This window comes from Rhea pennata, chromosome 7 (assembly GCF_028389875.1).
Source record: "Rhea pennata isolate bPtePen1 chromosome 7, bPtePen1.pri, whole genome shotgun sequence".
Lineage (NCBI taxonomy): Eukaryota > Metazoa > Chordata > Aves > Rheiformes > Rheidae > Rhea > Rhea pennata.
Window position 1 is genome coordinate 10,449,875 of NC_084669.1, and position 14,749 is coordinate 10,464,623.

The following is a 14,749-nucleotide window of genomic DNA, read 5'->3' on the forward strand; positions in this document are numbered from 1 at the left end:
AACTTTCCTCTTTTTGCTGCAGGATTCTACCTGACAGCTAGAATCAGTACTGATAGAAAGGGGAAGTTGAATCTTAGAGGTTTCACAAAGTCCTCTAAGCAAGAAGACCTGATATTTCTATGGTTTAAAAAAAAAGGGGGGCAAAAGAAAACTTAAGAAAAAAACACATACACACAAACTTGGAAAATCTCCTGCTACAACTCAAGAGAGTGCTTAAAAAACCCCAACCTTTTCTATCTGCACTGGCAGAAGACTTATCCAGACTTTCAAATCACAAGTTTGGTCTTATTTAAAAACTAAATATTTGATGAAAGCTCTTCTATCATTTCTTTACCAATACCACAACTCTATAATAATAAGCCAAAGAGTTAGTGGCATGTTAACATGTTCTTATTTCACAGAAATGCTGTAGTGAAAATCTTTCGGAAGATGCTTTAACATTAGCAAAGACAAATCTACACAGTTTGTAAAAAAAAAAGCTTTTTAAAAAAATAATATTAAGAAAGGAAGGAAGATAGAAAAGAAACTGATGCTGATATCTTGTCTGCTTCACATTTTAATTCAAAGTTTTAATCCAAAACGTTACCTCTTTTAGAATCCTATATAATCTGTTCAATCTATATGACTCTTACACCCTACCCCTTGTATTTGACTTTTTTTTAAAATTTTTTTTAATAGTTAGGAAATTGTAGCACATGGATGTTATTACATATGTAAATTGCATGGCAGATCTCCTTTATTTATTCCAAATACTACTGGTTATGTCTTGCATTTTTCTTCATTCACATTTTCCTTTGCAGACAGAAAAACTTATATATGTTCATTTAACAAAACTACACAGACACCTAACTCAATTAAATTTTCCTCATAAGAAAATCTCTAATTTTCAAAAGATGAAACTTTTGTTTTTTGTTCCCTAGTGGATAACATAATGCTTCCATGTATTAAGTGTAAAGATATTATGCACTGATGGAACATCCTCAGTCTTGGGCTTAAAAAAAAAAAAAAAAAAAAAAAAAAAGTTACTCAAAGTCATCTCTGACTATACATGTAAGCATAGACAGTTTGGACAGGTCCACTCATAGGGCTCCAAAGGAGAACCTTCCTGAATCCTCCAAACAAAAAATCTTAAGTGGCACAGGGTAAAAACTTGGAATTTGAGACTTTCCATTCATGATAAGAGGTTTTTCAATGAATTATAGTGCATATATTTCCCTAGAATACACTTAATTTTAATCTTGTTTCGTGTAGCTTACAAGTCTTGCCATCAAAAAATTGACTGTTCAGGCACAAGGCACAGAAAAGGAAAGGTTATATTAAGAATTGTAGGCAGACAGAGTTATCAGAACTATACTCCTCTTTCTATAACTTTCCTGAGGATTTTGGCAGAAAGCAATACATGTTATTCACCTGCATTGCCTAGGGTTTACTTGTCCAGATAGAAACAGAAAAACATCTCAGACTTAGTAGACACTAGGGATGTGATGATGGGAGGAGAAATGAGACAGATGCCTGTAAAGTTGCCTGAATAACACTTGCTTACATTCCTTAGCTATATTTAATGATTTAGCTATATTTAATGATTTAAAGTAGCTAATGCCCAGGATGTGAGGAAGAAATTGATACAGATCAGATCTTCTGACAGCAAATGCCTCACTAAAACTCTCACACATGAGGCTTTACCAGTCAAAGATACCCAGACAAAGAAAATCCCAGAGACAGATACAGGAGTTTTCTTAAGCGGCAGTGGTTAGCTATAAGCCTGTAAGATGATATAGCTTTGGCAAAATTGGACACTAAAGAAAGTACCTGTTCAGTCTGCCCTGGACAAAATATCACAGATACACTCACTCCTGGTTCTGGGTGAGTTAGCAGTGTTGGTGAGACTTGCTGAAATTCTGTGAGCAGAAATCAGAAGAGGCAAATCGCTCAGACCAAAGTGCACAGAGGTTGTATGACTGGGATGGGATGGGCTACTGGGCAGCTTCATTAAGTTCTGTAAAGAGGATCTCCATAAACCAAAACTTACATAGATATTTTATCTTGTTTTCATTCACAGAAGAACAGTGTAAGAGACTACCACTTGTTATTTTCCACAGAAAGAAATGTTGGTTTTACCCATAAAACAGGAACGCTCCTTCTCAATGTGGAGAAGGAACATGATAAAGTTCCCTCTCAGTGGAAGGAACATGATTAAAGAACTTCTCCCTTGGTTTGCTGGAAATGTTTGGAAGCTCAAACTCCCAAAGAGTTTCAGCACAGAGATGTATTTTGTGGCCACTATCTTGAAACCTCTTTTCCCTTTGGTCAGTTGTGGACAACTGAGTGGTAGGAGGCTCCCCAAACAGATCTTACTCTCAAGACTGTAGCTAAAGACTCCTGCCTATGAAACAAATCTCACTATGTTGTAGCTTCCTTTCTTTCCTCAAGATTCTGCTCTTATATTTAGCCACAACTCCCTTCCTAATCTTCTTTCCCTTTGTCATCAAAATAAACTTCAGGAGAGATGGAAATAATAGCAAGAAATCCTGCACTTCAAAGTGTGGGACATGGGACAGCCAACAGTCTTATACATTTCTGTGTTCAAAAAAGCCCTTGACTTCCTTGCTTTTGGTAGAGAAAGTTGTTATCCAACCTGTAAAGCAAGGCAGTGATGATGGCTAGAAAGTTAAATATTTTTTTTCCTAATAATGAATCTCTCGTCATTTTTTATGAAATTAAAGATTTTTCACAAGTAGATCTCAAAGAGGAGGAGAAAGCCACCCCATTTAAGAAATGAGGAGACTTATGAAAGGTGGCAACTTATTAGCCCAGTAGTAGAGAAAGTATGTTTCCATGCATAAGATTAATACTGCTTCCTAATGTTACACACTCATCCCATGGACAAGAATCGCTCTTCTGAACTGACTAGAAAGGATGGTGCCAAATATGCACTCCTCCAATGTTCTGGAATGCCATTATCTGACCCTTCCACACACAGTCCCCTGTTTTTTCCTGACTCAGGTAATCCATGCATATCTAAAGCCACAAATTATAAATTGGATTTAACATGCATATTTTTATAATTTCAGACCAAACTTCCTTCCCTTAAGCTAGTGGGAGTTTAAGCATTGCCTTTTAAAACAGCAAGACTGAAGCTATCACTTGATACTATATTTTTCTTACTGCATTTTTCTCATACCAAACCACTGCATATATCCTAAGGAGGCAATTATTAGCAGTTAATTTTCTTTGCAGCTACAAAGATTGAGGTTGATCAATTATTAAAAGTTAAATTACAACACTGAACTTTGTTTTATGGAAAGTCCAAGAAGTCATTACAACAGACACTATAGAAAATTCTTCAAAGCATGGAAAGCATATTTGACTGTGATGTTGGGGACAGTGAGTTTGCTCCCAGCAGTGGGTTTGTTGACTTTAATGTGACTACCTGTGAGAGAAGCTCTGCAGGGCTGGGCTTGTATGAGACACTTTAACTACATCACTGCAGATGGTGATCATGATAACACAGCTGATTTATTTAAAAACCTAATCAATATGCTGGGTAATTTTTGCATGCAGAGTGAACTTGCCCAAAGGAAAAAAAAAAAAAAATCCTAGACCAGCATTTATTTATTATCAAACTTACCCTTTCTCGAGCACGCTGGATCTTCTCTCTGTCATGGCTGAGGTTTTCCAGCATCTCCTGTCCAATCTGTTCTGCATTAAAAAAACAAAATTTAAATCATGAAAAATATAGCTTGTGACTGTAAGGCCTCAAAATGCCAAGTTAGATTGTAACAAAGCTAAAGAACAACTGTATTTCATACATATGATAGCCTAATCACTCCTCCTAACTGCAAGAAGGAAGACATCATTATACTAAATTTAAGTCTGCCAAGCAGCATAAAACTGTAGAAGTAACAGTCAAACCAGAAGTTGTCCCCTTGCAATCCACTGAGGTTGACTAGACCCTGGGAATTGATGCTAACCTTTGGTCTATGAAACAAAGGCCAAAAGTCTTCCAAATTTGCTCTAAGTGCTGGGTGTTCACACTTCCTACGCATTTTTTAAGCCCACTTAAAAGCCCCTTGTCTTAGAAAAGAAGTCAGGAAGCCTTCATTAAAACACTAGTAATACTTACACTTCTAAAGATACTGAAAAGTCGTATTAGAAGAAAATATTTCTCAGTGCTTCTCAGCTTTAACCATTGATGTTTTCAAATACCCAGCCATCTCAGGCTATTTTGCTCCAACATACCCTATTTTTGACAAGCTTGGAGGTGGACTGTAATGGATCTCCAGACATTTTTAATAGTATACATATACATTCATCTATGGGCATCACCTTTTGTTTGTGTACTGGCTGTTTGCTTCTAGAGCTTACGCTGAACCAAACGTTGCAAAATTCTAGTGGAGAGAGGAATCCAGGCCTCAAGACATAGTACAAAGACAACACAAGATGCCAAAACTTTCCTCTTCAAATAGCTTTAAATAACTTTAGTCAGATGCTCCTCTTAGACTGAAATAATAGCAGCAAACACAGAGAAGAGATTTTCATCTTCAAAGCTTTAGAGAAACATTAAGTAATCCTCCCTATATTTCCCTGAGGGAGAAAAATAAGTTATAACATTCCCATTTTACAGATGGGGAAAGAGACACAAGCAGCTGAAGCAGCTGTAGCTTGCCTCGGGATACACAGCAAGTGTGAGACAACCAGGCGTTTCTGTACACAGTTAGGCTACTTAGCTAGATTGCCAGAGAGATGTACAAAGACAGTGCAAACTATAAAAAAATGTAATTTTTTTCACAAACAATAGAAATCATGCCTTGCGTTCATTCTGGTGAATGAGATGGATCTTGAAATGTGACTATTTAAGGAATTGTAAGCAAATGAATCAGTAAAAAAATTACCAATATATTATTATCCCACATAACTATTTCAGTCTTTTCTTTAATAGAAGTGGTTCATATTTAGGATATAATCCAAACTAGAATCACTTCAAACTTTAAAAATTGAGACAAGCAATTTTTTTTTCTAAATTCATTTAACAGAAGGTATACATTCTGCCAGATAAGGTCTAAGGAAATTCATTACATATATATTTCTCTATCTGTTGCCAAGTACAGTACAAGTAAGATTAATATTTCCTCAGATATCTGACCACAAATTGACATCCTCATTATGCTATCTTGTCCCTCTTGGCTTGCTGCTCTTTACTTTTAGCTGTATATACAATGCCTCCCAAAGGTGAAATGTGGTAAGATATGTGGTTACCGAGTTAAAATTATCTGTAAAGGTGCAGTACAAATGGTAGACTAAAAGTGATTCGAGACAGAGCTTTGTGTATGTTTGCATGTCAAAGGACTTACTGGATGAAACTATACTAAGCTTATTTTTCATCAAAGCACTTAAAATACTGGAATACAAGAAGAGATATATATGTATTTAGTGCAACTTGGGGAGAAAAAAACAACCCCAAACCCCTTAAAATAGAGGGAAAAAATGCAGCAAATTACTAACCAAGTAGTACATGCTGGAATAATGAAAAATATTTATTTCTAAAAATTGCACATATTTGTGTACAGACATAAAGGAGTACAAGGAGTTGATTTGCCTTCAAAGGAAGAAATGTAAAGTAAATTGCTGAAATGGCTTGGTATTTCACAAACAAAGCTCAAAATATCTTTATAGGAAACAGCTCTATTTTTATTACACCAATTTTAAACAAGTTACAGTAGAGTTTTTTTTCATCTTTTGCCTGTCACTGGCAAGTTCACACTCTTAGCTTTTTATAATGATTGAGTTTATTTTCCAACCATCAATGTGACAGCAGCATCAACTGTAAGTGAGGGTAAAACACCGTCACTTTGACGAATAGTGTATTTTCCTCTCATTGCCGATGACTGAAGACATCAATAAATAAGGAAGGAGAACGTGTCAGCCAGAATATCACAGAATGAATTGTTGATATGACACTTAGGGATTAAACCTTCAGCCATGAAGTTCAAACTAGCAGAGGGGTCTGAGAACTGAGATAGATGCATTTCTTTCCAGAAGCCTCTACAGATAAATAATTGGATGGATCATCAATTTTACAAGAGTAGCTTTACTCTACATGCACTTTACTTGACGATCTTTGGCCTTTTTGGGGCTCAAATAACAACATAAGTTGAACAAAGAGACGTAACGGAGGTAACATAATCTCACAATAAGTTTGCAAACATAAATTGACACCTTTATCCACAGATCCTTTCCACATCCTTGTTCTACCCTTGGAAATTTCACTGATGATGGTAAAAACTCGATTTTCAGTGGAAAGGTCAAGACTGCTAAATAAAAGTATTAATAAATGAAGAAAATGTTCAGGCATATAAATGATATTAAGACATGCCTCCTTCCTTGGGTTGAAACTGAAGGTGCCTAGGACTGGAAAAAAAGCAGCATCAGCCCACAGCACAGATAATTACAAGCTTGATATCATTGCTATCTGCTTGCTATCACATCTCAAAGTTCCCCAGAACGCTGATGTTTTCCTGCCTGTTCAAACCTTCATCTATGTGATAGATTCATGCTTTTAGCGCAACAGTACTGTATAGATCTTTCCAGACTATTTATAATGCAAATCATTCATCAATACTACAATACTTATGTGAAAAAGTCAGGTCTTTAAGATACATTGTAGTGTAGATGCATGAATTAAGACCTATACACAAACTGAGGGGTGTTGCAGGTTGCCAGTAACTGTGCTATTTCTATGGAATCTTAACAATGTCAATTATTTGAGGTTTATCCATTCCTTTTAGGAGTATGCATGGACAACATTTATTACGGTGCAGTCTCAAGTCCCACAAATGACTGTGTGGTGCTACCTTTTCAAACAGAAATTCCAAAAGAAGCACAGAAAATTCTGTTCTAAAATTACAGCTGAACTTTAAGAAGCAGAAGCATTTACATTATTACTATCATCTATGTACTGATACAAGGCAAGAATATTCAAGATACAGCTTATCATACTTTTAAACTGCGCTGTGATGAACAGAAAGAAAAGAAAATTCTCGAAAAGTGAATTACTTCATTAACAAGCACTAGAGTTAAAGAGAATTGTTATGCCAGACTTCATAGCCCCAGATATGTTCTGCCTCAAAGCTGCTTGAACAGGGTATGGCAAATCAGCCTCTTCACTGCTGAAAAACTTGGCAATAATGCTGTGTTGTAGGTCCTACACAACTGCCTTTATGACATCTGGCTCTATGAGATCCTGTTGTGCAAGAAGTATAAAAAATTTCTCATCCTAAAACACCAAATATAATTAGAAGAATGAAGATGCTCCCCTCCATGTCCATTTATGCAAAAATTAGCACATAGTTTTCCACCTTTGTATTGAGATATATCCAAAGGACAATGATCACTTCTGGTGTTGCTTTATGCTCTTGAATATGCCCTTACTTTGGAATTTGCCTGTAATAAGCTATGCATAGTATTTATTTATATACATACATCATTCTATTTAACATATATTCCATAAAGCTTGATTTCTAATACTTACATACCCATAGTAAGGATGCAAAATAAGTTGTGCTTGATCAGCTTTTTTTTTTTCCTTCATTTTTGGCTTCTGGTCATTTAAGTATTTATCTACTTTAGCAGCTAACTGTTTTTGAAACACTTTTTTCTAACCACTTAGTAATACTTTTTTTCTTTTTTTAAGAAAGATGCATATATTTACTCAAGAGACAGGAACAATGCTCTCCTGGCTTCTGAATAAATAAACATGAATTTTATAATTTCTGAGGAGAGAGTCTCCATTTTTTTCCACATTAAAAATTAAAAAATCTGGCACCACCTAAATAGAACTTTTCCTCTCAAAGTGTATAGAAAAATATATATGTTTAATAAGAGGCAATATATACGCTGAAATGATAAAAAGAAAACAAAAAATAGTACTAAAGACAACCAAATCACGGAGGGGTAAGCAGGAAGTAAGATTTTCCCAATCTTGTCTTATGTACAATGCATGCATCCGAGCTATGCAATAAGAGACGGGAAGAAGACAGTCAAATGCACACTGGGGGAATGAGATCAATTAAAGAATCCAGATGTGGCTGTTGTACAGAATCAGGAAAGAAACTCAACAATCCACTATTTGTTGTGAGAGAAAAATTCAGAATAAGAATGGAGAATATCTCCATTCTGAGATGCTCATCTTTCCTTAGCGAGTAACACCATTTTGTGAATGCACTTTTGCATTCTTTTCGTATGCAGAAATCTTGTGTTGAAAGGATGTAGCAAAAGCTTAAGGAAGATTTCTGGAAGGGAACTATGCTGACACAGTCAGAAACTCAGTATAACATATTCAACATGAGGCTGAAAAAAGGTGGCTGTATTTTCAAAATACAGCCATCTCATTTTGGATGAGTTAAAAGTTCAGATTTTAGGAGAAGAGGAGAGATCAATCATCAATTGGAGTTTCTGGGAAAATATGCGAGAAAGTGTTAAATGTTAGATGTCCAGAGGTGACAGCAAGCATATTTAGAAGGCTGGAGAATGTTGTAGGAGTCAGAAGAATTTGGGGTTGAGTCAAATGCTTATGCTCCACAGCAGTAAGTTAGTAAAGAAAGTGATGACACATCCTTAAGTGAAAGGATACAGGTAGAAGTCCTATAAATTTGCAGGTTCACAGTAGACATATATTTAGGTTGAACAGCCAATATAATTAGATACAGGGGTTAATGATTTAGATCATTAAGGTTATTAAATGACAAGTACAGGTTAATATTGATAAACGAAGGATAATATAAGGGATATATGTCTATGGAGAGACTATTTGTAGAGCATTAACAGGACAGTGAAATATGAGACTTACTCAAATATCTCAAAAATCTGCAACAGAGAAGTTAGTCTGCATGTGGTTAAGTAGTCATTTTAATGAATAGTAAAATAAAAATTAGCTACACACTGTAGGGACTAGTTGGCCTCTTCAGCAGATCTCTTTGTTGTACCATAGAAAGGATCCTGACAGTCAGTCAAGAGCAGGTACTGATGTCAGCCAACACTTCCAGAGCTTTCAGAAGTTCAGTTACAAGAAAGAAGATGCCTAGCCTTACTGTGAACATCTCCTCTCCCTGCCTCAATACCTCCAGTCCTCCACAGTCCAAAATGTCCACCAGACTTAAAATATGAACATTTTCTGAATTACAAAAGCTTCTATAAACTCTAATGGATGTTCATGGAATTATTTTCATTATCCAACAGTAAAAGAGGTCCTTCAATCATGAGGTTAGGGAAACAAAAAGAAGAGCACTCAGAAAATCGAATTAGAATTCAGACTTCATGGTTCGGTCAAAATAAAGATGAAAAAACATTTGAGAAAGATGTCACATGCCTTTGAGAACAAATTGGGAGTGAGTTATAATCAACACCTCTGATGATCCAGGCTTACTCCATCATTCCCCAGGAGGGAAAAAAAAAGAAAAGAAAAAAAAAAGGAGCAGATAAATGAGAAGAAAATAGGAAAAAAGATGGGAGAAAGATGATGTGTGACAGACCTAGTAACTTCATCTTTAGTATCCTTTTCTTTCACTAAAGTATCATTCCTTTTCTAAAATTCTAACTAACATCAATGTGCTGATATAAAACTACTCATTTCTCGCTAACTGATATATTCTTTCTGTCTTTTCCCATCACCCATCTATCTGAGCTCCCTTTCTAACATCCTCACTGCAGCCTTCACAGGAGGTGGCAGACTTTGATTCTGCTGAGCGCTCATGTCTATATTGAAGTCCAGTCATTGTTCCAGCCATCCACCAGCTCTGCAATGCTCCTCCGCTCCACATTCCTCCCTTCAAATTTTCTTCTTTCCCTTTCTTGGATAAAGTTCTAAGGCAAAAGAAATCTTTGCTTAGTGCATCAAGATAAGTAAACAACCTGCTACCACCATTTCAGTCACTTATGAAAGTGAAGTTGGGAGCCAGCCCACAGGATTGTCTTTCCTACTACTTTAAGTAGAAAAATCAGAAGGACGGAAAGAAGTCCCTGCTCACTCTTAGCTGTGCTTCGGGAACAGACACTGTTTCACTGCTGTACAGCCAACCTTGACCTTTACTGAAACTACTTTTCTAACTACTAAATCTACTGATTTAGCAGTTAGAGAGTATTACAGAGAGCACACAGAGAGTAGGTAGAGAGTATCAGCAGTCCTGACCGCACCTAAATCAAGTTGCGGCAACATACCCTCTAAGACTTGATGCACAAACCATCTCTTAATTAAACCTATGATTCCAAACAGCAACAAGACAATGCACTAGTGATCTTTCGCTCATCTAACTCAGGCTGAATTCACAGTCATAACTTAATCAGAAATGATCCATCATCTAATGAGTTTTCTGTAAGCTCAAAGTAGTGTAAACAGTTACTTTGGATTTTGCAGTACAGGTCCTCTCAAAGATTTAAAATATGGGTAGGCAGAGGGTTGGCAACTTAGATTCCTGCATTCAGCTGCTTGAGGTCTTGGAAATCTTGAAGTTGGCCCTGCCTCTGTAGCTGATTTACACTTAACGCAATAAATGCACATCAAGACCCAGAGTTTAACACAGAATAGATGAGAGACTATTAGCCAGCAGCAACAGAAAACATAATCATATTAGGTTATAGGTTAATCATATTATTAAAAGAAAACTTATTGAAATTTTGAAATATATTTTAAAAGTGAAGTGTGGAGAAGGAGATTTTTTTCAAAAACTATGCAAAGCTGCAGCATCTGATATTTAAAACAAAGAACATAGTCTGCTAGTTATATTTGTCAGCGTTGAAATGATATTTTGTCTAACCAATTCTTTGGGACTCATTTATGTAGCTAAAACAGTAAGAACAAGATTCTTTGATGAATCTCAGTTTCTGGACATCAGAAGAGAGTATATCCTTCAGTTGTCGCAGTATGAGAAATGGCTCCTTGAAACAAAAGGCGTTTTCATGTCAACCAATGAAAACACTCAGGCCATGAAAACAAACCCAGAGCCAAACACCAAGGTATTTACATCTGTGCAGGTTTCCCTCAATACCCAAATATCCCAGGTTATCTTGACCCTAGTATTCAGGATATCCTGCATCCGCACACCGATTAGAAAGTCAGGAAAAGCTGCCACTAGCAAAAATTCTTTGCTTGTTTGATCTTTAATACTTCCATGGAAGTAAAGGAGTTTTTAGTCTTTCTTGCACTGTTCAGCAATTCATTTTATATGTGAATGGAATTATCTCCTGCAAATATTCACACTTATATTTAAACAACAAAAAATAGAAATGAAAATGTCCAGACATGAGAAAAATAAAACAAATCTAAAGGGTGATTAACAAGTATTGCTTAAAATCATTGACCAAAAAGTGTAGGCAATAAATCTGTGCAAAAATAATGCATGCTGAAAACAGTATATGAAAAAAAAAAAAAAAATCTTAAATGGTGCCCACAAAGCAGGTGAACAGCTCAGCAACCTCGAAGCTGGCTTCAGTGCAACTCATTCTTTGAATACGAATTAGCAATGGGTAATCACAGCATATTTATGAGGCCTTTTGCCTGGTCCTTCTCTCCAGTGAATGCTGTATTATTCATCGCGTGTGCCCTGACCCTAGTGCGCTCCTGTTCTGACAAATCATACTTGATTAAGACAAATCTTTATTAGTTAGCTAGTCAACTTCCCCATTTATCATTTGCAAATCCCATTCTCCTTTTCGGGTACAGTAGAAGTAACTGAAACCATTTTTTTGTTTTATAAATGAAATGCTTGTTATAGATGGTAAGTGTAAACAGAAGCCTAGAAGTCAGTAATAGATGATAAAACAAAAGTTTAACAGGTATAAATTACAAATGCAACAAAACTCTAACACAACAGCATATTTTATATAGGCTGAAGAAACATTAATTAGCTCATCCTTTCAATGTATTTCTCATTTCCCCACCAACTAAATACTTTCTCAAAATCTAAACACCTTATAAAAGAATTATATTGCAAAGTTCGAGGCTAAAAGTCCCAAGGTTTTAAAAAAATAATAAAGAGATTGCTGAGTAAAGTTATTGTTCAAGGTTTTTACCCCCCCCCCCAAAAAAAAAAATCTTTTAAAAGTTGACCCATAAAAGGAGGCAAAATAAATTCAAAATTATTCATGAAGCTTCAGTTTCCCTTGAAAATGTAATATTCCCCTAAAAAGATGGCAGTTTGGAGAGGAAAAAGCCCCTTTAAAACAATGTTAGATTATTTCCCAGATAATTTACAACCTTGTGATGTCCAGTGTATACCACTTTTGTCTTGATAGCGGTTTTGCTCACAGAGAAGGATGTTTCTTCCATCAGAGCTCTGGAGATCTGAAGCATCTACTTGTACATTGAGCGCTGAGGGGCAGAGGGACAGGACCAACCTTAGTTTATTAGACTGGTTCCAGCTCCAGCTCTCCTTAGTCTTTTGGTCTGGCTTTTGGAGGGACCTTTCAGGAGAGGGTCACAGTGCCCAACTTCACACTCCTTACTGAGTTGCTTACTAGAGGGGTCTAGTGTTGCTCTGTGTGAATGCAGGGAGGCACATCCAGTGTATAGTGCTGAGCCCTTGAGCTAGAGGCCTACAGTTACATTAAACACCTATTTAGTCTTAATGCTGTATATCTAAAATGCAGAAAATTAACATCGCTCTACACACAGGGCTGTTATGAGGAAAGACATGGTAAGATATTTGAGAAAATACAGGTAATAAAAGTACCTGAACCAGAAAGAAATGTACAATTAAAGCAATACTATAATACTGGTGGTTACAATAACTAAATAAAGTAAATACAGTCTAAATAAGTAAGCTTTACCAGTGAGTGCAGAAAAAGTAACACCTCTTTACGGAAAAACATTTGTCATTTCACAGTTATCTGTATTTTTGTTTGGTGACTGAAGTGTAGTAGTTTGTGTATTTTATTAAATTTAGAGTCTGTACTCATGTTTTTATACATAATGATATTTAAAACCACTGCTTAGAATCTGCCTTCATTTGAAATACACAATTTAAAAACCTGCACCTAAAGGACAAAGCATCAACATAGCCTTCTTTGTGCTGCTTGCACAGCACACTGCTCATGGACTGGTCCCTTCTTGCTCTCCTTCTGCACTTCGAAATGCTCTGAAGCAGTTTTTCCTGTGTTTATATTCTTATTTTCCCCTGCAGAACAACACAGCTATGGATTCTGTTCCTTTTTCACACACATCGGCTAAGTGTTAGTTAGTTCCATCTGCAATGTTATCTTATATTACTCGCTCGGAAATGCTGCAAAAACTGCTCTCTCAGTAAACCCACAGCACGGGAACAGAGGGGACAACGGAAAATATTTGATGGCCTCACAAACTGCTGCGATTAGGAGGGACGCAAGAAGGAGAAACATCCAGATTGATTTTAAAAGCCAGGCTGAGTTGGCAGGACCATACATAAGAAGCAAAAATCTCTTCCCTTATACTTGTCAATTGAGGATATTTCTTCTGGAAGTTAAGTACATATTTCTTTCTACCTAGAAGACCAGCAATAGCAAACACAATAGCAAAGAACAGCAAAACAGTGCTACCACAGCCACTAACCTCAGGCAGCAAAGTGACAAGTATCTGGATTCTCTGTAATGATCAAAGATTAGGATCCTAGCGAGGGCAGAATGCCGTACCACCTGGGGGAAGTGCAATCCAGCTGACCATCCTCGGTGATTCCACACACCTGTGCACAGAACCGGTCTCACATTTTATTGCCATCTAGGCTGTTTAGAACTCCAGCAAACATGTATCTTTCTGAAAAAAAATTTAAGCAGTCTTCAGTGCTGCAAGATGGGGGAATTGAGAGATCACAGTTTTATTACAAGCTCTGTCATTTGCATTGCATATTTGTGCCTCCGTTTCCCCATTTTTAAAATGGCTGTGAAGGAATCCACACTGGCAGAACACCATTTCTACTATTAAAAAGATTATATTCCCATGGAAGTAATTCAGATATTGCATTTAGTTTGCTATATATTCACTTCCAATATAAGCACAAGTTTGTATATCATTTTAATTGAAAAAAATAGTATTAGAAATTATTTTTTAAATGAAAACTGAAGTGGCACACTCTCCTCAACTAAAGGACATTACGCTTAATCTTATAAAGAATTTCCAAATTATTTGAACACCAAAATAAAATTATGTCATGAGCTATTAAATTGGTAAATTACTGCAGTATGATATTTTAATGCAAACACTCAGTTTACAAACATAACTTTGCTGGAAATTCTCAAGAAGTGTTAAACTGATGTCAGTGTCTCAGTAATTTCGCAGTTTAAAAACAGTTAGAAATGTAATGACTACACTGCACTTGATTAAAGCATTTACAGCTCTAATCAAAAACTGACAGCAAGATCAAAGATGTTAACTTAAATCTCTCTTCTAATTATGTTTAAAATGCCACACCTCAGGCCTGTCTCTCCTCTTCTTTTTCAAACCAAATTCTGCTTAAGAAAGATCTAACACTTCTTAACAGTTCATTATCCAATAAAACTATTCAAAGCTTAAAAGCAATCTACACAATTAGTCAGGACCTCAGGGAGTCCACCGGTAGTCTTTATTACAGGGCTTCATATTAAAACACCTTAATTATATTTGTCAAATGGATTTCATTAAAACCCATCGTCACTTTAATTTTCATATTTTGACAGTGCTGGCATAGCATTATTACCACCTGCCAAGCTACGAACTACAACAAAATTATCAAATTCCTTCAAATACTAA

At 36.1% G+C, this 14,749-nt stretch overlaps 1 protein-coding gene across 9 annotated transcripts in view; it reads right to left on the bottom strand.

Annotated features, from left to right (window-relative positions):
* VTI1A (vesicle transport through interaction with t-SNAREs 1A) overlaps positions 1 to 14,749 on the bottom strand; it is a 275,825-nt gene that overhangs the window by 105,466 nt on the left and 155,610 nt on the right. For all 9 annotated transcript variants that reach the window (XM_062579663.1, XM_062579662.1, XM_062579669.1 and 6 more), the window contains one exon: positions 3,629 to 3,699. In XM_062579663.1, coding sequence (XP_062435647.1) covers positions 3,629 to 3,699 — 71 coding nt within the window. The remainder of the gene's footprint in view (positions 1 to 3,628; positions 3,700 to 14,749) is intronic.